This window comes from Brassica napus, chromosome C7, assembly GCF_020379485.1.
Source record: "Brassica napus cultivar Da-Ae chromosome C7, Da-Ae, whole genome shotgun sequence".
In the NCBI taxonomy this organism is placed as follows: Eukaryota; Viridiplantae; Streptophyta; class Magnoliopsida; order Brassicales; family Brassicaceae; genus Brassica; species Brassica napus.
Window position 1 is genome coordinate 43,687,306 of NC_063450.1, and position 22,728 is coordinate 43,710,033.

Here is a 22,728-nt window from a genome sequence, read left to right on the forward strand (position 1 = left end):
ATTCTCCATTAACAGCATTGAAGTGTAGTGGAAATCTGTCCTATCAGAACAGCTCACGACCTTTAAATGAATGTTTTAGTCTAAAAAGAAGCAGTTAATGCATAATTTAATGATCGTTTGGTGGGAATTTAAACTACGAAGTTAACCTTATTTTCAAACTACAACGTTAACCAGTGAAAATCCTAGTTTGGTTTCAAACTACAAGGAGACACACCCCACTATCCTAGTTTGTTTTCAAACTACAAAGTTACACACACATGATCCTACTAAATATTTAAACTGTTGATTTAAAGTGTTCAAAACACTAACCTCAGCGGACTCTCTCAAGTTCACACACACGCTCAAGAAGCATCTTAACCTGAACCTGAAGAGACCTCAGAGACAAAACAATATGTTAGAAAGATTGTAAAAATTAGTTTCAACGTTAAGTAAGAAACTAACCTTAAGCGCCTCGCACTCGCGCAGGAGCTTCTCCTGCTCGAGAAACTTTAGTTTGAGCCTCTCAATCTCTTGTTGCACACCCATTACCCATGGCTGCCTAAAATGCAGCCCGTCGTTCTGCCAAAACATAAAATTCGTAAGCAAACAGCAAAACAATTTGGAGTATAAAGAGACAGAACATTTCGAACCTGGTAGTCTGTGCAGATGAAGTATCTTTTCCCCGGGAGGTAATCATATGTATCATCTTCGTTGACGAACTCCTTTGTGATAGATCCACAGGGGCACAGCTTCGGAATTCCCTGTTGGGCATCTGAAACGAAATGAAGCAAGTTGTAGTACGCTTTGTGTGCTTTCATGTCTCGCAGTTCGTCCTCCATTTAGAACCTACAAGAACAAAAAAATATAAGCGAATCATCAAAAGCCCCAAATTATAAAACCCTAAATCGATTTATAAAACCCAACATCGAATGACAGCTCAATCACGGACCCTTAAATCCTCCGAAATAACCAAGAACTATATCGAAAAGAAGAGATTGGCAAACCCCGACAGAAACCCTAATTCGAATTTAATCCCCAATCGATAATGAAACCCGAAACCTATTCAAACCCATGAATCGAATCCATAAAAACAGGAGAAATCTACATGCATCTACTCCATAAGAAAGAATAGTGAGTTTAAACGGTCGGATTTGGCCGGATTTACCTAAAACGAAGCAGATCGCCAAATCACCTTTGTCGTCACCTTTAGAGAAGGAGAAGTTTTTTTTTTTAGCTCGAGCCGCGTAAATGAAACTTTCCCTTCCCCCATACGAAACGCAACGCTTCACCCCACCAATCAGATGTTGCCAGCTCATTTAGGATCAAAGCCAAAAAATCTTTATTTAAGGATTTTTTCTTAGCGTAAGTTAATTTAATAATATTATTTTCTCCTAAATTGCCTAAGTATTAGCGCTAAGGAATAGGTTACATCCCGCGTTGCATGTGCTCTAAGAGCTTTGACCCAAAAAAAAATCGATAATAAGAGAGAGATTCATAGGTGCGGTGTGTATCTGAGGGTGATTCTCTGCCACCAAGAAGAGCAAATGGTATTAAAAATTAAGAAAGAGATAGATTAGATTATACAATTATGTTGTTTCTCTAGACCTCAACCTCATACCATCGGACCCCTGCTTTGACTTTGACCTATGACTTTTTAAGATTATATGTTATTACTTGTTAATTATCATTTCTACTGATCTATTTACTTGTATATATATATATATATATAAACTGCAACAAAGAAATGACATTTTTAAACCAGAAAAGAAGAAGAAAAGACGTTAAAACTGAAAACTAATTCATCCGTTCCACAAAGATAAATCATTTAGTATTTTCACACATATTAAAAAATCTACCATAATAAATGTATCGTTTTCTGTAATTTTCAATTTTCAATAATTTTTAATCAATAGTTTTTCAATAAAATCAATTAATTTTCTTAAAGTTTACAATTTTTTTCGTAGAAACCATAAAAATACTTCTTTCTGAAATAAACTTTTTTTCTAAAAAATCTATCTTATAATAGTTGAGTTTTTGCTCACTCCTCAGCGGGCCACGTTAGCGTTTTGTGGGCCTCACTTTTAAAAAGTGTGAAAAAATGTCAAGTCCATGGCTCGAACCCGGGTTATTGAGATATAAACACCAACATTTATACCACTAAGCTAAATGATATTTTATACATTGATGGCCAAACCTAATATATATTTATGAAGGTCGGAAGCCCTTACTTATTCGGCTTCCTCTGAGGGTCGGGCCTACAAGTGTGTTATGAGTTTCATTTTTAAATGGAATGCATCACGTTATATGAAAAAAAGCTCAAGTTTGCAACAATTATAGTTTTCTCATATTGTAAAATGTTGTTGTTTAACATGGGTTTGAGTTCTTTTCATCATTGTCTCAAACAAATCTGAGTTACATAGTTGCGCCGTGTGTCTGTTCGTAATCTATTTTTTCACCGGTGAACTCTTCATGTCCACATCTTAAATCGCGTGATCATATTTGTTCATGATTTGTAGCCACTCTGTAAACCATATATATATGATTTTCTTCTTTGATGAACCCAATCTGCATCTCCACAAAACTCATTGATTCCTCTTAGCTTTAACCATCTTCTAGAAAATGTTTCTCTTTGCCTCTCCAGTTCGTTAAACCGGCGTCTCGGCGTCCGTCACTCAACCTTCGAGTCTCTCCGTCTTGGTCGTAGTTGTCATAGCATAGCCTCTGGCTTCCTCCAATTCTGGGATTCCCTGAACTTCAAGAAAGATAGAGACTTTGTGGGAATCACGGTTCTCTTCCTTGATGAAAATGTAAGTTAATCTCTGATCTATCACACTTATTTAACATAATTGTTTTAATTGATTTCCTGATTCTTTGTTGAATAATATTATTTGCAAATTTCATGATTCATGGGTTTACTCCCGTCGGACGTGCTAATCATTACATGTCATCTTTGAAAGCAGGTTTCATTGTGAAAGTCGATCGTTTTGAGGTTGCTAGGTGCTAAGCATGTACAAGATAACTGATCATCCATTCCTCATTGGTTTCATCTCACTAACCATTATTGATGAAGTCATCATGGGTGCTCCTGAGATCAATCTCTTGTCGAGATTAGATTGTTCGACAATCTCCAAGTGATTGCGAACACAAACCTAGAACTCTCATGTATATTATCATATTGCAACTGGGTTTATATTAAGTTTCGATATCATAACTGATATTTAAACTCTCAGATGTGGTTGGGCAAATCCGTTCTGTCCAGGGCTCTGCCCTCACCAAAGAAATAACTCGAGTCGTTATCTGTCTCCTCATTGATACGTAAGAAACAATCAACACATAATTCCCTTTATATTACTGTCTATATTGTGCTAACATCAATAATCAAAAATATTTCATACCCAAGATTTGTGGTCGTCTATTTATCTCTCTTACTTATCAATCTAATTTTACACAAATCTTTATTTTACAGCTTAAAAGAAACCACAATAACCCAAACAATCAAAACACCAAAAACTAGAATCCCAAAAAAAGACAGAATCATTAATGATCAACTCTCTTTTTGTCTAATCTTACAAATAAACTTCAAAACAAATATAACAAACCAATCGACTCAACTAAAACTCAACGACACATACATTGAGCCAGCTAAACAAATACAAACTACAAGGCCAGCTATTTAACAATTTACAAACTTACTTTCGCAGATGCTTACGAAGACGACAACCAAGATCAGTGAAATTACCTAAACAAAAAAACAGAGTAGGTTACAAACTTTGATAAATACAACTAACAATAATTTTTGTTTACATATTACCCATCAAATAAAATAGAAATAAACACAACCACACCAACAGATACAGGAGACAATCTCAACATATACAAAAGCGACAACAACATCTCCACCTGCTCACTCCTCTTGTCTTATGAAAATAGCTTACATGCTCAATGTCAACAGGCCAATGCTATTGTCTTCTTATGAGAAATATATATATTCGTTTTAAGACCCAAATACTAATTATCACTCATTTTATAGTTATTTCTACAAGTCTTCATGTATTTGTTTTAAAGTTCCGGTAAAATCAACAAGTTTAAAAATAAAATAAAAAACATATAACCAACATAATAAGGATAAAAAAAAATTAGTACTCAATACACACAACTTACACAACTAAACTGGAGAAAAAAATATCCAGAAACAAAAGGTACTCTCAACATCCTTAATATAATTTATGTAATCTCAACAGTACAAGTAAGAAATTAAAAAGACAAACAAACAATAAGTCTCAGTGACACAACAAGTAACAATACGAACTATATCAATCACATTACTAACACAGTTTAGTCATTCATGAGTGGAGAACAGTGCATACACAGTTCATCATTAGAACTCTAACCCTATAACAATAAAAGACTTGAAAAATAATGATCAACCCAAAATTGCAATATGGATTCTTTGGAGGATCTGGAAGAGTAGAAATCAATTAGTCTATGGGCGGCAGCAATCTAGTTGGCAAATGGACCTCAAACATGCTAAACAGGAAGCACAAGAATGGACGTTGGTATTGTATAAAAATAAAGAGAACTGTGGAGTAAGTCCAACTGGAATGGTAAGACGATACTCACAATGGCATAAGCCAATACATGGTTATGTGAAGATCAATTATGATGGAAGTAGGCGTCTTAACATGTCAATTGGCCGTTGACGATCAATCGGGTTAAGAGCTTTATTATTTACAGAAGAAATAATGGCTTTAATCTTAAGCTCAAAACTGATATTAGGGTCAATAAATGTGTGATCAGATAATCCAGCTCCTCTCCAAATTGACTTAGCGTAAGGACCTGAGAAGAACAAATGTTTCATGTCTTCTTCAACCACACAACATCTTTTACACACACCATCTTGACAAACTCGACGTCTCTTTAATATTGAACACACTGGCATGGCCTCCAATAACACTCGCCATAGAAAGTGTTTAAGTTTAGTAGCAGCATTCATTTTCCAAAGTGCCGCTTTCAGCTCTACTGATCCCCTAAGTGGATTAACTTGATAAACATTACTATGCATACTCAACCAGTATCCTGACTTAACCGTATACATACCATCATCAGTATAGTTCCATCCTAATAAATCTTGTCCTCCAAAACTGCTTACTACTATATGTTTTACCAAATCCACATCTTCCGGAACCATAAGTTGCGCTAGTAATTCAATATTCCATTGCCGTGTACCTGGTAAGAAGAGAGTATTGACGGTATGATCATTAATATCAATGTGGTTCCTCTGTCTTGGTGCTCGTGGGGGATGAGTAGGTAGCCATGCATCTCGCCATATTAGGGTCTCTTCACCATTACCAATCTGAACTCGTAAACCCGTCGTAAGCAATTCCTTCCCTTCCATTAGAGACCTCCAGATAAACGATGGTTTATTACCATTCGTGGCATTTAGGATGTTTGTGCCTTGATGGTATCTTCCTTGCAGTACCCTCGCAACCAGACTTGACGGTGATTGGGCTATTCTCCATACTTGTTTAGCAAGTAATGCCAAATTGAAATTTTCTATGTCACGAAATCCTAATCCACCTTCTTTTTTCGGTATGCTCATTCTCTTCCAGCTCAACCAATGCATAGAACGTCTTCCAGTTCCTTTGCTCCACCAATATTCAGCAATCAGTTTCTCTATTTCTTCACATACTCCTTTAGGAAGCTTAAACACATTCATCGGGTAGACTGGAATGGTTGAGGCAATGGTTTTGAGTAGAATTTCTTTCCCAGCTTCTGATAAATATTTATTTGACCACCCTCTGGTTCTGTTTTTGATCTTTTCCAGAATAAAATCAAAAATCTCTTTCTTCTTTCGCCCAACTACTTTCGGTAGACCCAAATATTTGCCACAACCTCCATCATTATGAATTTGTAATATAGAACGAAGCCTTGTCTTCGTAGTATCTTGAACTCGAGATCCAAAGGTGATGGCTGACTTGTTAAGATTGACCGCTTGTCCAGACACCTTTTCATACGTTTCCAATATCTTCTGAATCGTCTTACATGATCTTGGGTGGGCATGACAAAAAAGAGAGCATCATCCGCAAATAGTAAATGATTTATTGTGGGACAATGATTACTTATCTTCATTCCTTTCAATCTTGTTTCTGCACTAGCCCTTAGTAGTAGATGGCTAAGTATTCACTACAGATAATAAACAAGTAGGGCGATAGCGGATCACCTTGGCGTATTCCCCTTTGCGGTATTATGTTTCCACATGGAGATCCATTAATCAAGGCCGAGAAGCTCACTGTACTGACACACTTCATGATCCACTCAATCCACTTAGCATCAAAACCCATACAGACCATTGTATCTTCTAAGAACTTCCATTCTAGGCGATCATAAGCCTTTGAAATATCTGTCTTTACTGCCATGTAAGATTTTGACCATCGTTTCCTACTCTTAAGGGAATGCAACATCTCATGAGCAATGATTACATTGTCAATTATGTTTCTGCCTGGTATAAATGTCACTTGATTTTCAGTGATGATATTTGGCAGATTTTGCTTCAATCGTCCAACAAGGATCTTACTGATGATCTTGTAACTTACGTTGCATAGTGAGATAGGGCGGAAATCACCCATTGATCTAGGGACTTCTATTTTTGGTATTACACAGATATTGGTCTTGTTAATCTGAGGATCAAGAATACCATGATCAAAGAACTTCTGGACTTCATATATGACATGATCCTTTATAGTTGGCCAAAACTGACGATAAAAAGCACCGGTGAAGCCATCTGGTCCTGAGGCCTTATTTGGACCGATACTAAACACAACTTTACGAACTTCATCCTCCGTAACTGGCTTAATAAGGTCCTGATTCATTTCCTCTGTGACTCTTGCAGGAAAATTGTTAAAGATACCTCCATACTCAAAATCTTCATCTCTTGTCGTAGTAAACATATCCTTAAAGTAGTCTTCCGCAGCTCTTCCAATAGCTTCATCCCCTCGTTGAACCATTCCATTCAAATCCTCAACAGCCATTATTCTATTACGTGCCACTCTTGTTTTTGCACATGCATAAAAGAACTGAGTATTTCTATCTCCTGCCTCTAGCCACTGATTTCTACTTTTGAGTTGCCAAAACTTCTCCTCATCTTTGTAGGCTTGACTTAGCTCCATCCTAATTTGGCGAATCTCATTAGTCGAACGACTTCCATAAGACATCGCAAAATCTAGTTCCTCTTTTAGATGAGAAATCCGTATGGTTGCATTAAACGTATGACCCTTCTTCCAACGAGAAACAGTACCTCTGCATGCTTTGATTCTATCTTGCAGCGTAGTATTCGGGCTCTGTTCTGTCCAAGCTAACTTCACAGAATCTTGAAAGCTTTCCTCTCTAAACATTCGTTTATCATATCGAAATAACTTCTCCGGCCGATTGGTTGTTTTGGATATAGTAGTAACTAAAGGGCGATGATCAGATGCCTCAAAGGCAAGAAATTCTGTCTGTGCAGACGGGAACTGGGCCAACCAACTTGAATTAGCCATACTCTGATCCAAACAACATCGTATGTCATAGTTATGTCATTTTCCATACCAAGAAAACTTGTTTCCTACCGCTTTTAGATCATGAAAATCACATGACGCTATATATCATTCTTCTGAAATCAACAAAAGATCTTTCCGAACATGCAGGACCTCCAGATTTCTCATCATTACTTCTGATTTCATTAAAGTCGCCCATAATCAACCAAGGCTCTTCCCGAGTAGTGGTCATTCTCTCCAACCGTTCCCATAGTAGATGCCTCATAGATTGATCCGGGAATCCATAAATGAAAGATAGATAGTAGAAAACATCAGTCATTTCAATAAAACAATCTACAAGGTTGGGAGACTGAAACAGAACAGAAACATATACATACTTCTTCCATAATACAGCTATTCCACCACTCATACCCTGTGGAGGGACAATTACACATCGATCATAACCTAGATCACATATCAAATCATGCACATAGTCATCCTTTTGCTTCGTTTCCAACAGGCATAGTATGTCCGGGAAATACTTCCTTTGTATTTCCTTAAGGCGTCGAACTGTAGGGTCTACACCCAAGCCCTGACAGTTCCAAACAGTTGTATTCATGGTGGAGCTGGTGGATTAGGGCCCACCGCGCCTCGCACATGGTCTTTGTTACTGTCATTGCCGCTTGATTCACCTTGCTCAACCAACGGATATTTGAGCAAACCTTCTTCCATCAGGCCGTCTTCAGCCTTTTTCTTGCGCGCTTGTTGGTAACCAGAACATGGAGCTGGATTGTCATACAGCGTCTGCATTGCCACTCCATCATTGTCTGGCATGATCTGCTTTCCTTGGCGTGCATCATCTCTTGGAATGTCTCCAGTAGAGTTGGAGAAAATAGGCACCGGATTGAAGAATTCGTTGGTTTCCAATTCACCCGAGTACATACAACCCAATGGTGCTTCATATTTTCAAAACTGCATTGGAGAACCATCCTCATTATGAACAAGAGTTTCCGTTCGAGTTATTTCCCAAATTTTCTTCTGAATTATTTTTTTCAAGTGTTTTAAAATACCAAAAATACAGAGATCTTAAGCGGAAAGGACAGGAGATACATTTGTTTACCGTACTTTGTGTCCGAAATCACGCATACGCATATATAAATTTATATATATATATATATATTTAATCTTCCAATAGTATAACTATTTTATCCAGTTATCGTCCTTTATCGTCTTCCTTCAAATAAATTTGTAAAAATAGATAAAAACCTTATCCTTTCTCTCTCTTTCCTTCTGCCATGGCGATTTCTACTATTCTCCTAGTCTGTGATTAGAAAAAAAAAACGGAAGTGAAGATTTTAAGAACCGTAACTTTCCGACCAAATCGGTAAGAGATTCTTGATTTGTATCTTTGTGATCTGGAAGATACGGTGATGGAGATGATGTCAGGAGGACCTTCGTTCTCAATCGAGGTCTCGGAATACGGTAACGATCCGCCGGCGACGGAGAAGGCGTCCTCCTCCTCCTTCTCTTCCGGTGACACGGTGAACGAGGATGAAGCCGGTTTGAGTCGTCTCGGAAGCGGTATCTGGTCGGGAAGGACGGCTGATTACTCGTCGGAAAGTTCATCATCGATCGGAAGTCCGGGAGACAGAGAGGAAGACGAAGAGAGCGAAGAAGAAAACGACGAAGAGCTAGGGCTTCGAGGGTTGTCTTCAATGAGCTCTCTCGAAGATTCTCTTATCAGCAAGTAAGTTCATTTGTGTTCTTTTACTTAACTTGCTGAACAAGACTGGATAATAACTAATTAGGGTTTTTTTTTAATTCCAGAAGAGGTTTGTCGAATCACTACAAAGGTAAATCGAAATCGTTTGGGAATTTAGCAGAGATCGGGAGTGTTAAAGAAGTACCAAAGCAAGAGAATCCATTGAATAAACGAAGAAGGTTACAGATCTGCAACAAATTAGCAAGAAGATCTTTTTACTCGTGGCAAAACCCTAAATCTATGCCTCTTTTCCCGGTCAACGAAGACCACGATGAGGATGAAGACAATGATGAAGATCTCAAATCTAGTGATGAAGAGCGAGGAGGAGCGAGAGGAGTTAGTTTTGCTAGGAAACCTTCGTTCAAGAACAGAGCATTGAAGTCTAGGAGTTGTTTTGCACTCTCAGATCTACAGGAAGAAGATGATGACGATGATGATGATGAAGGTCAATAATGCAAATCGTTATATTTTCTTTGTTGATAGTTATTTTTCTTTGTTCTATGCATGTTCGAAAACGCGGGCGCGGAGAGCGATTACGCAGCGTCGAAGCGTTCGGCGGAGGTCAGCCGCGGCGATTTCATGAAAATCGGTTAAGAAATCGGGTTCACCAAAAAAGTTCGATTTTTCAGATTTTAAATGCTTAAATCGAATTGTACATGCTAGATCTGTACATGCTAGATCTACGAGTTTGATGAAAAAATAATAAGAAAAATGCAAGATTTGAGTGAATGGTGATGGATTTAAATTAATGGCTATGGTGAAAGTTGCAGAAACTCCGAGCGACAGTAAAAGAAAGAATAAGGTTTAATTTCAGTTTTGCCATTATTAAAAAAAAATGATTAAAAAACACGCTTCTAGGGATTCGAAGACGTGAAACAATGCTTTTAAAGCAGCTAACTTTCCACCAGACTACAAGACAATATCCGTTTTATTTATATAAATTGATTAATCATTTAAAACTAGGCACCGATTAATGTCCGATTACTCCCCGATTTTTTGTTAACTCGCTAGGTTTGGACCAGCCGCCCGACTCACGCCTAGCGTAGTTTCGAACATGGGTTCTATCTAACTTTTTTTTTCGTCGCGCGAATTAATGTTTCTTTATTTAATTCGGGGAATTAATTATATAGTATTATGTCGACGGGAGAAAAGTAATCAACCACGTTAGTGTTTGATTCTTTAATCGCTTGCTTACTAGGTGATTTTTCCGTCTCATGTGTTTGATTCTTTAATTGCTTACTAGGTGATTTTTCTGTCTCATGCACTGGTATAAATATTTTTAAAATAAATATATTATAATAATTGATTGTTATGTACTTTTAATTTTAAATTAATTTATAATTTATATGCATCATTTATATTAATAATATTATGTTACTTTAATTATACATATAATTTTATATATGTTATATATAATCGATTTTGTTGTTTTTCAGTCGATTTAGTTATCATTTGAGTAAATTAGATTGCATCTATAAATTCAACTGTAATATTTTTATTCCATATACTAAAATTTTGGTTAATTTCTTATTTGCATTTAGGTGGTTGTTGTCTTAGATATGTGAATATATTTTATGAAGATTATGTATAACTTAAGATATATTGTGCTTAGAATAAAATAAAATAAAATAAACTAAAGTGTCTAATTCCAAATTACATAAATTAATATAACGAAAAGATAATATTCTGAAGTCTCATGCATATATATATAAATTTTACAAAATAACTAAATTGTAACAGTTGGTTAATATTCTATTTTCATTTTTAATATGCTTTGAGTTGTCCTATGATTTATATTTATAAAATAAATTACTATGCTTATAAAATTATATATTTTTATCGTAGTTAAATCTATGATATTAGATATAAGTTGGATTAGTCGAATCTCTCATGTTGTGAGTACATTGAGTTACATATATTCTTTCAAATTCAAAATGAGGTATAATTATTTTTTATTATAACTAAGTCAAACGTGCATGTATTTTCATAATATTTATCAAATTATATGTTGATATTTGTAAAAAAAATATTAGATAATAAAACGATGATCAATAGGCATGCGTAAGTAGCTCATACATTTTTGAAAGCTCATAAACACATATCAATATTTACAATAATTAAAATATTTTATAAATTCTAAATAACTTTATGCCTTTGATTTATTGAATGGAGACTAAAATTTATTTTAAATAATCTTAAAAATGAGAATTCAGATTTGCTTTGGTATTTTGATTATGGTTCTATTAAGTTACAAACATAAAAACATAAAATTTAAAAGCAAATTTAATATAAAGAAAAAATAACTTTAATAACGATAAAATATAATATATCTACCTCATTAAACTATTTTGCAACTATTTGATCAAACGATGTTTATTTTGAAAATTATTTTTAGTTTTTTTTAATATCTTTTAAAAATAAGCAGTAAAAAAATTGTGATTGTATTTAAAAATGATATTATATAAGTAAAATATAATTCATCGATATTTTTTGCTGTAATTGAAAGATATTATAGTCAACTAAATATATGAAAAATAAATAAAAAATTTAATATTACTAATTATAAACTATTTTTAGACAATTAAACATATATCAGTTTATGTTACTTAATTATTTTATGTAATCATCTAATAAAATATATAGATATATAAAAAATATTTTTATTACTTTGAATTTTTTTCGTATTGTTTAAAAATATGTTTTAAAAGAAATAAATTTCTTTTTCTAATATCAAGATTATCTGTGTAATTTTTTTTTAATGAAATCACATTATATCTAAATTTATAATTTTCATCTAAGAAAATATAGATATAAAGAAAGTATTTTATTACTACAAAATTATATTTTATGCTATTTAAAAATATTTTTTAAATGTAATATTACTATTTTGTGAACTTTCCTTTTTCATGAAATCATATTATATATACATATATTTTCGTTTTTCAATTCTTTTTTTAACTTTATAAAAAAATTATTTTTTTATTATATGTGTAAATTTTTCGGAAATTTTTTAAAAGGAAACTAAAAAAAAAAAAAAAAATCGTATTTTAAATGTAAATTAATTCATTAAGGGTATTAGTGTAATCAACCATCGTGAGAGTTAACGTGAGAGCGATACATAGGAAACTGACTTTTCAAATCTATATATCTATCTATATATATAAAAATATGTTTGCCTCCTTCCTGTGATGCCACGTCACTAAGTACTGCAAGGAGAGCGTGACACCTGTCCCTCTAATAAAGTGTTGCGTTTCATTTATTCCCGAGTGATGATGGGCTTTGATCGTTGTCTGTCATCGCGTTGGCTAGAGTTTGATGGTTTTTGCGGCCCGAGTAGATGAAATCGTCTCTAACCCTAATTAGTGACTACGCGAAGAAATGGCCATGGAGTTCGTAGAGCATCCGAGTTCGCCTCTCCTCTTCGTTCTTCAATATCAAAACTCAAATCTATTTCTCCTACCTGTCATACTCATTGATGATTTTCTCCGTTAAAGTCTCATGGGCTCCTCGATCTCGAGTGCTGCTTCTCACGCCGTCTACGACCGTCTTGATGCCACTGCGTCTCTGTCTCCGCCACTGCGCCTCCAACTACTACGCCTGTGTCTCCTCCTTTGTTAGCGGCTCTATATCTCCTCCTCTGCCTCATACTGATTATAGATGTTTTGGGAATCCCGTAATACGAGAAAGGCGGTGATATCATGGGCGTCGACGTGCTCCTCCTCGATCATAAGGTATTTCCGGCGACCAATAGCCCCTTCTGAGTACTTTATATGGTTGATTACATATTCCGGCATCCCAGCCCCTTTTTGTCTGAGTTGAAGCAGTAGACCGACAATATTTAATTAGGTCTCTCCCGTTGACGGTAGCTGAAATCAATCCAGACTCTGTCTTGATCCTTTAAGCTGATACAATCATGTAAGTTTGTTTAAGCTCTGATATTGTGTATTTATGTTTCAATCATGTAAATTGATTATGTCCTTAAGATGATATTCATAGCTACTTTCAAAAGCTCAGGGTCATTACAAAAGTTGACCATAAAATGCATAAGATGGGTCATTCAGTGGAATTGCTTTATCACTTTCTAAGTGAGTTTAGCATAGAACATTGTTGTTTCTTTTGAGTTATGTTTATTTGTATTCAAGAACACATGTCTCTCAGACTGAGATAAAATTTTGGATCTTCTCGCCAAGCGTTTGGGGAATAAGAGGATCATCGCTGAGACAGGAGCTGGTCAACACGGTGTTGCTACAGCCACTGTGTGTGCCCAGTATGGTCTAGAGTGTATTATCTCTATGGGTGCTCAAGACATGGAGAGGCAAGCACTCAATGTCTTCAGAATGCGACTTCTTGGTGCCGAGGTGAGAGGAGTTCACTCTGGAACAGCCACATTGAAGGACGCGACATCCGAAGCGATAAGAGATTGGGTGACGAACGTTGAGACTACACATTACATATTGGGATCTGTGGCGGGTCCTCATCCTTACCCTATGATGGTCAGAGACTTTCACGCGGTGATCGGTAAAAAAACGAGTAGACAAGCGTGGGAGAAATGGGGCGGGAAGCCAGATGTCTTGGTGGCTTGTGTCGGTGGTGGCTCAAACGCGATGGGACTGTTCCATGAGTTTGTGGATGACAAAGAGGTCAGGATGATCGGTGTGGAAGCTGCAGGGTTCGGATTGGACAGTGGCAAACACGCTGCCCCGTTGACAAAGGGAGATGTTGGTGTTCTACATGGAGCTATGAGTTACTTGCTGCAAGATGATGATGGTCAAATCATTGAACCTCAGTGCAGGGTAAGAGCCAATCAGAACATGCCTAATCATAAGTTTCCAGATTGTTGATTTGATCACGGTTTGGTTTTCTCTTATAGATTGGACTACCCTGGAGTTGGACCGGAGCATAGTTTCTTTAAAGACATGGGATGGGCTGAATACTATAGCGTTACGGATGAAGAAGCGTTGGAAGGTTTGTATCAATGTATAGTCTCTGTCTTTTTCATTAAAGTAAAAACGTGTTCGTTAACGCGAAGGTTTGTAGCGTTCAATAGAGTCTCAAGGTTAGAGGGAATCATTTCAGCACTGGAGACATCGCACGCTCTAGCACACCTTGAGAAGCTATGTCCAAAGTTACCAGATGGAGCAAGAGTCGTCTTGAACTTTAGCGGAAGAGGAGATAAAGATGATCAGACTGTAGCTAAATATCTTGAAGTTTGAGGGAAAATAAAATATTTTCTGCTTTAAAAAATTTAGACAGTGAAATCTTTTTGTACTTGTAAGCTATTTGTACTTGTGCATCTCCGGTCGGGACGTTTACAAAAAGAACGGAAACAGAAAAAGAACTACCAACCAAAGATAACAAAATTTGAATAAAAATTGTAATTCTCAATAAGAAAAACATTCCATATTTTCTAAAAAGGTGGACTGAAACTCTTCTTCAGTATGATGTTCTCTCTTTTGTGTTCAATTTTGAAGATACAAGTAGCTCTGGGAATTTCGATTTTGGGTTCAGTGTTCAATCTTTATTTTAGATAATTATGACTTTTTTGGTTATTTATGAATTTCAATTTGGTTAATCATTGGTTATTTAGGTTTTCAATTCGTTTCGGACAATAAAATTGGAAATCGGCTGATTTAGAGAAAGTTTCAGGTCTAATTAATTCAATTATGTTTTTAATATAATTTTGTTAATTTAGATACTTTCTGTGGATAAATTAGATTTTTTCAAAAAAAGTAATTAGGTAGTTCAGAATTTTCAGATAATATTGGATAATTTAGATAATTTGAAATATTTTGGATAAAAAGACATTTGGATAATTCGGTTTAAAAGTAAATTGTTAGGATATCTGGTTATTGTTAAACTAAAGAAATTAATTATTTTAGATACATAAACTATGTTTTAACATTTGAGTATTCATTCGGTTTCGATTTGGTCTCGATTTTTTTTATTTCAAAAATGTAAGATATGTGTAAATATTTATGAAATTTAGTTTGGTTCTTCGGCTCTGGGTAAATGTGTCCATGTCTACATGCATGATATAGTTATTTTGTAAAAATATACGAAATTTGTAAAAGCATTTTCCCTACGCAGTCGATGATTTATAGCTTATGTTTATTAAATCAATTTCAGCTTTGTTATTTCTGACATTGCAGCTGGACGTTAGCCTAGGCTAGAGCTCATATTTATCCTCGCTATTTCATACATAATACGTGTTAGACAGTAAATGTTTTGAAATCTTTCCCTTCTTCTCTTTTACATACTAAAGGTGTTGTTTTCTAATGTTCTGTTATTTAATTTATGTGTGAAACATTTTCGCACCAAAAGCTATTTTCATTATTATGTAACCCAAACGGGGTAAGTCGTGACCAAATAATTTTTTCACCTCAAAATTTTTTTTTTATAAAAATATTTGAAACAAAAAGATATTTTTCTCTTTATCTCAAAAAATGAATATTGATACATTAATTTGTAATAAACTATTTTTAACCAATAGCATCTCCAAAAGACAATTTCTTTTTTTAAAAGTTTACATTTTACCAATAAACAATGGATTGAAAATGTAAAAAAAAAATTTGAAATAATGTGTATTTTTTTTGAAATGGAAAAATTTACTCATATATATTTACTAGATCTATAATTACAAGTTAGTTTTTTTCCTTGCTAGATTCTTTAGATTTATCCAACTCGAGAAATTACCAAAAATGATGTGATGGCACTATGAAAAAATAAGTAAATCAAAACTAATTATCAAGACAACATGATATATTTAGACTTACATACATAATTTAACTAATATATTTATTTTTAAATATAATGACTTATATTAAATATTTACTCTAATTATTTATATTTTTTTAAAATTATCATTCCGCCTGTGCTGGTATTATAGAGATCTGTTTGTTGTCCTTTCAGTCTCCACATTATCGATTCTCTATTTTATTTTTAAAAAGGACGAGTCAATAGTTGGCAAAGACATCGTCAAATATTTTGTGAATATTTTTTCTAGAAAAATGAGCATACATGTGGTGAGTGGTGGGGGTGAGAAGTGAGAACTAAGAAGGATTCGATTTCAATACCTCATTTTTTTAATCATACACTTAGTGTTAAACCAAATATGTTTTGGTTCCAGGCCTATAACTTTTGGGGATGGAGATTAAAGTAGGTTAATTAGTCTCTTTTCGGTTGTTGATGTTTGAACTTCTGAGTTCCTTTTCAGTGACCTAGCTACAATAGTTGATATCGTCGATGCTGAATACCACCTGACATTTATTTCTTTTACAAGAGCATCTCCGAAAAGAAAAAGTTTCTAAAACTCTATATTTGAAGTTTAAATGTGTTCTTCTCCGAAAGTAAAACTCTAAACTCAACTTCAAAACTATTTATATTTTCTAATATAATTCTTATATTTGTCATAACTAATTTGAATTCTTAAAACTTTTGTAAATAACTAGCACATATATAAACATATTACAACAATATTAATTAATAAAATATTCTATTAAAATATAAAAATTTAAATAAAAATAACTTAATTAATATTAAACTTCAAACAAAATACCATATTATTTCATAAAATGATTTTCGTAATGCATATATGATCTATTAGTGCATTTCGAAATAAAAATGGTTCTCCTCATTTTTACTTTGTAGATTACGAACTAAAACTTTTTGAAATCGGGTAATATTTATACTTGTAAATACATTAGACCGGAACAATAAAATAAAAGAGAAACATAAAATATTGGTAAAAGGCTAATTTATTTTCGATGATATTAATACTCGTGAATATATTCGATATGAACAAGAAAGAATTGTATGAAAAAAACATCAAAAACAACAACAACAACCATCTTCAGTTACACAAAAAAAATTGGACAATATTTGAAAATTTTTAATGTTCCGGATCAAAGTTACCTAACTATTAGTGTTGTTGTAATATTTAAATTTGTATAACAGTTATGTCTTCATGTAATTTTTTAAAATATTTTTGTTAAGTTTTTTTTGTATATTATTGTTGTCTAAATTTAGCTTAAAATATTTTAAATATTATTTTAAAGTTTTATTTAATTTTATGTGTAAAATTTAAAATATGTAAATAAAATTTAAAATATTTATGAGATATAATTTCTTTAAGAATTAAAATAATAAACGAGAAAATATTTATGAATCATAAAGGTAATTTGTGATTGTAGAGACCAAAATGCAAATAAAAATATGAAACTTCAAATTTGAAGTTTTGGAATAGTGAAACTTCAAATATAGAGTTACTCTTCAAAATTTCAAATTTGAGGTTTTGAGGTTTTGAGGTTTCTTTTTGGAGAGCAAAAAACTTCATATTTGAAGTTATAGAGTGTATTTTGGAGATGCTCTAGGAAGCCTGCCGTAACACCAAAGTAGCCTGCCGTAACACCAAAGTAACACATACTATTAAACTTTCTCTGCGAACCAACTAGAGAGGAAATTTTTAGAACCGCAATCATATCAAAACACAATCAAATGTTTTGGAAGAATACTTGTTTTGAGATTATATATTACAAAAATGTATATATTTTTTAAATAACCAATGAATGTTTCTACAAAAAAAATGTTTCCATTTTATCAGATTCTTTTGGAAGGTTTGGTTCTCTTGTTTCCGAATATTTCAGACATTTAAAGAGGATTAAAACCTATAAATGAAAATTTTGATATAATTTTGAATTTTATTATTGTTTAAATACTGTCAAAATATTATTTTAAGAATTAAGATATTAAATAAAAATATCAGAACTTTCTTATAATTTTTTAATTGCTGAGGGCCTGGGGAAATAAATGTAGTTGCGGAAGACGTGAAGTGAGCCCTCTTCTTTTTGTTCTTACTTTGTTTTTTTGCCACAAGAGCGATTGCTTGTTTGATGATCTCAGCTCATTCCGACAACTGTTGGGAGTAAACGAGGAAGAGGCTATGGACTTAAAAGAACACGTGTAACTCAGTCTCACTAAATTTGTGTCCTGCCAATTTTGCTTGTTTTGTTATTATAAGATGTCAAAGTTGATAGGAACTCTCATGTGGGACACTTCCTCACTGGAAAGGCACCAGCCACTTGTACCCTTAAGTTGTAATTGATCTAGGTAAAATGTGATAGTAGGTTGAGTAGCATTTAGGTTATTTACTTGTTCAATCCTAAGATTCCTAACAAAGTTTCCTATAGTACAAGAGGAGCTTTTATTTGTATTTAGAGTTTGATAACACTCACTTGACCATAACAAGTATCGTATGATTCGTGTTATATATATCACTGTTGTATTCTTATCAAACTTCAAATATGTACAGTGGTATATGTTGATTTAAAATTTTGCTAAGACAAAAACAAAGTTATGGAGTTAAAAGTAGCTAGCTAGTCTTCAAGCCATTGCATATATACACAAATTCATCCAATACATTCAAACATATGATTAGGTGTGTATAAGTTCACTCGAAAAGCATACAATCCACGACACAAAAATTATAACAATGGCAAATAGTAATTAGACAGAAAGAAGAATACAATTCAAAGCTAAAGAGATGACATTTTGTTGTTGTTGTTGTTGTTGTTGTGTCTCTTTGGGACATATATCACTTAGATGCGGCAGTTTCATAGTCAATAACAGTTTGAAAAGCCCCAGCAAGAGCCAAAACTTTGTTCTTCCTTGGGTTCTCTTGCATCTTACTTGCTATTACATCGTTGTAAGCTGATGGAGATTCCTTTTTACCTTTCACAACTTCCCTCTTCTTTCCTTCTCCTGTTTCTCCTTTAACTTTATCCTTTTCCTCATCCTTAACCTCTTCCTTCTCCTCTCTGTTCACTTTTTTTTCTTCTTTCACTTCTTCTTTTTCTTCCCTAGTCTCTTCCACACTTTCAACTTCTTCGACCTTCTCAACTTCTTTTGTATTCATGTCGGCATCGACCTTCTCTGAAGTCTCATCTCCATCAATCTTTGGTGTAACCTCTCCAGTGAGTTCACCCTTGTCCTCTTTTTCTTTCTCTTCCTCTATTTTCTCTTCTGAGATATGTTCATTGATCAATCTTTCTTCTTCTTCTTCTTCTCTTTCATTTTCTTTGGCAACATCAACAACAATGTCTTCCACAACAGGAACAACCAATGTTGATCCACTACTCTCATTCTCTTCACCAGAAGTATCCACATGCACAACCTCTACATGCACCTCTTCATTTTCCTTCTCATTTTTTGGTTCTTCTACATCCTCAGCAACTTGTACATCACTCTCAGCCTTGAGAATCTCCTCTTCATCTTCCTGAGCAGATGACAATGAAGCAGTATCCAAGGCAATCTCTTTCTCAGGTGCTTTCTTTTCAGCAACATGTTCAGGACCTTCCTTTTTGCTCTTCAAAGAAGTGCTACTACTCCCCAACCCGCTTTTCTTTGGAGCAACATGAGGCGATTTCACAGAAGTGCTTCCTCTTGGAACACCTCTGCATCCATGGAAAGAAGAAGACCGTAGAGCTGTGGCAGGCTTCTCTCTAGGAACCGCGGGTTTGTCTCGTGGCAGAGAAGGAGAGGCGTTGAGGGTTTTTTGGACACGTGGTGAAGGAGTAGAAGCAGAAGGCAAAGAAGGTGGAGGTCGATCAAAAGATCTTCTACGGAGAAGCTTCTGGTTATCCTGATAATTCTTCTTCAAGAACTTGACTGGGTCAGGTCTTGAACTGATTGTTGGTTTCAGATAGTTTGGTAAAGGCTTCTGATCAGATCCATCTTCTGATGATACCGATGAAGGTTGCTTTGGTTTTCGACCGGTAGATTTTGTTCTGGTTAGGTTATTGTTGTCCGCCTTTGCTTTTGTCGTGTTTGACGTCGTTGCCATAACCTCAAGAAATATGAATCAAAGGGGAGAAGAACAAAGAAATATTATTTTGGAAGGAAACGTGTATATCAAGGAAACGAATCTCCTTGGAAAGAAACTAGGGTTTCTTTAAAATGAGATTTGGTTACTTGTGTGTTTGTAAAACAGAGCTTAAATCTCGGAGATTTCTTGGGTGGTGATGATGGTGGAGGCCATCAATCTCTTAACAAAATAAAAACACAAAAAACTAAAACTAAATTAAACATTATAAAACGATTCCTGTCGTTATGGAGAACCGTTGACTTTTGTTTGAGCCGTTTCTATTAATACAAAGGACACCAACTGTGTTTTCATTCTGTTGTCTCTCTATTTGGTGTTGGACCGTTTCAATGTCAAAAGATAATTGTCCTCACGTCATGAACATGTACGCCTTAGGTGTTATGAGTTATAAGTTATAACTGTTAAACTAAAGCAGACCAGAAATAGTAATTAAACTAATTTAAAACAAATATACATAACGAAAGATGGGCCTGCTCAACTTCCTTGGAGGCCATCGTTGAACGCTTCCAGCATCAATCTACATGCCATCCACTCGTGCCATTTCCTTGCTCACTTACTCTCCCCTTGTCAATCATTAAATTAAAGAATATAAAGTTGAAAAATCGAAGAATATTCTATGTTAAACCTAATGTGGCAACCGGCAGATTCAAAATTCTTGGTAGAAAATAACTAGTTCTGGAATATGTCCGAATAATTTTTTTTAACATAAATATCACCTAGACTATATCTACGAAGTGATTTTGCCACATGTCCTCTATACAATCAATTTTACAAAACAAATATGACATGGCCATGACTACTGAAATTGATGACATGGCTTCCGAAAAAAATATGATATGGATAATTTTATTTAATATTGATTTATATCTTTTGCAAACTTATTAGAATATAGTAATAATTTATATATTACATTTAATATTGATATTTCCTTTTGGTAAACTTTTTTTAAATATGGTAATAGATCATACATCATCTATAAAATAAATATATTCATATATAGCATTTCAAATTTTGAAATATTATTATTTTTGTATCATTATACAATTTGTATTACTAAAACTTTCAAAAATTTCTGCAATTTTTTTAAAATTTAAAAATCTAATCGTAAGATCATTAGTTTTTTATATACCTACAAATTTTATAAATATTGTTTAGGCTAATTTTTTGATAATTATACAATGTTATATCATTTTTATTAGTTTTATACAAATTGTTTTAATATATACCAAATCTATATTAAGTAAAAAAATAGAAAAATCTATAATATTTAATAAAATTTATTTCTAAATATAAGTCTGATTTAAAAAATTCTTTCCGCACATGGTGCAGGAAAACACCTTGTGTTTTTATAACATCGATGTAATGTTATGTTTCACGGCAACATGTAAACATTTGCGTGCTGTATTTTACGGAGATTAATGTGTTTGGTTAAACCAAATTTGTAGAAAAAGTTATATCGGAAACTAACTACATATATTAAATCAAACAATCTATATGTGATCAAGTGAAAATAATTAATAGTTTTCATATCAAGTAATTAATAGGTTTGATATGAGAACTAGTGTGGAATGCAGAATGAGGTAATGAGCCCAAATCGAAACACAAAGGCTAAGGCCAACTAAAATTCCGTCATAAAATTAAAGACCCAACTCAATTTCAGACCATAAGCAGGCAACGACTACAAATTTCTCATGTGTTCTTCGAATATTATGACAAAAAGTGCTGTTGGGGATGTGTTAGTGCCGCCGTTGTATCATCACCCGATTTCAAACTAACAAATACATGGTATTGAAAGAAGGAAATTCTAAGAATATGCCACTAAAATAATAACGATTATTTACTCTATTCACCCATATAACTCGCTTTGAAGTTCTCTCTTCAGATTTTGATAAATATAATCAGCTAAAAAGTACATTCAGAGTAACATATTCATATGTTTATATATTTATTTCAAAAATGCTAATATATAATTAAGTCGATTGTTAGAGTTCGTGGGATACATTTCTTCACATACACTTTTTTAATTAATCGTGTGTCGAAAGAGTGGCATGTAGCCGCATATAAGCTAGGGAACCATTCGTATCTTTAACCGGAATCAAACATATATTATTTGTAGCGTAACCATAGCTCTTTTTTGGGTTTTAACTACCATATACCAACGTTTAGAAGTTTTGTATGAATTTATCATATAATAATGCGCCTTGCGCGGAATAACCATTATATATAAAAATTATTTTATGTATTATATGTTCTTATATATTATGAAATAATAAATATATATTGAATAATTAAAAATCAGTAACTATTACATATATAATTAAATTGGTGCGAACGTATAAATCAATTTTATTAATCCAGACAATTTTTTTAAAAATTTGACAGGATATGTAATTAAATTTAAATGATATTAACATACAAAGTATATTTTTAATATTAATGTATATTAAATGATGCTTTCTACTCATATGTTTTTATGATCATGTGCATCTTTAATAGCAAAAATTTTAAATTACTGATAACAAAATTTTCATTGTGGGATTAATAATTTTAGTAATTTATAATTTAACAATTATCAATGTTAGTTCAAAACTTTTATCAAA

The 22,728-nt window shown here is 33.6% G+C and overlaps 4 protein-coding genes across 5 annotated transcripts; 2 read left to right on the forward strand and 2 right to left on the reverse strand.

The window, feature by feature from the left end:
* Nucleotides 1–63: 63 nt before the first annotated feature.
* LOC111211316 lies at nucleotides 64–1,394 on the reverse strand. Its single transcript, XM_048761961.1, has 2 exons — nucleotides 630–1,394; nucleotides 64–558 (listed from the first exon to the last, which is right to left on the reverse strand). The coding sequence occupies exons 1-2, from the start codon at nucleotides 816–818 to the stop codon at nucleotides 376–378; spliced, it is 372 nt and encodes a 123-aa protein (XP_048617918.1). The 5' UTR covers nucleotides 819–1,394; the 3' UTR covers nucleotides 64–375.
* Nucleotides 1,395–8,683: 7,289 nt separating this feature from the next.
* BNACNNG28890D lies at nucleotides 8,684–9,981 on the forward strand. Of its 2 annotated transcripts, none has more exons than XM_013820405.3 (2): nucleotides 8,684–9,237; nucleotides 9,318–9,981. In XM_013820405.3, the coding sequence occupies exons 1-2, from the start codon at nucleotides 8,921–8,923 to the stop codon at nucleotides 9,703–9,705; spliced, it is 705 nt and encodes a 234-aa protein (XP_013675859.1). In that variant the 5' UTR covers nucleotides 8,684–8,920; the 3' UTR covers nucleotides 9,706–9,981. The 2 variants fall into 2 exon arrangements, with proteins under 2 accessions (XP_013675859.1, XP_013675924.1); XM_013820470.3 differs by having other exon boundaries at nucleotides 8,692–9,237; nucleotides 9,321–9,981.
* Nucleotides 9,982–13,300: 3,319 nt separating this feature from the next.
* On the forward strand, nucleotides 13,301–17,203 carry LOC106355318 (tryptophan synthase beta chain 2, chloroplastic-like). Its single transcript, XM_048764287.1, has 2 exons — nucleotides 13,301–13,337; nucleotides 13,417–17,203. Exons 1-2 carry the CDS (start codon nucleotides 13,301–13,303, stop codon nucleotides 14,091–14,093), a joined length of 714 nt encoding a protein of 237 aa, XP_048620244.1. The 3' UTR covers nucleotides 14,094–17,203.
* A 1,431-nt stretch (nucleotides 17,204–18,634) lies between these two features.
* On the reverse strand, nucleotides 18,635–20,314 carry LOC106371796 (cilia- and flagella-associated protein 251). Its single transcript, XM_013811902.3, has one exon. The coding sequence runs from the start codon at nucleotides 20,087–20,089 to the stop codon at nucleotides 18,842–18,844; it is 1,248 nt and encodes a 415-aa protein (XP_013667356.1). The 5' UTR covers nucleotides 20,090–20,314; the 3' UTR covers nucleotides 18,635–18,841.
* Between the last annotated feature and the right edge of the window lie 2,414 nt (nucleotides 20,315–22,728).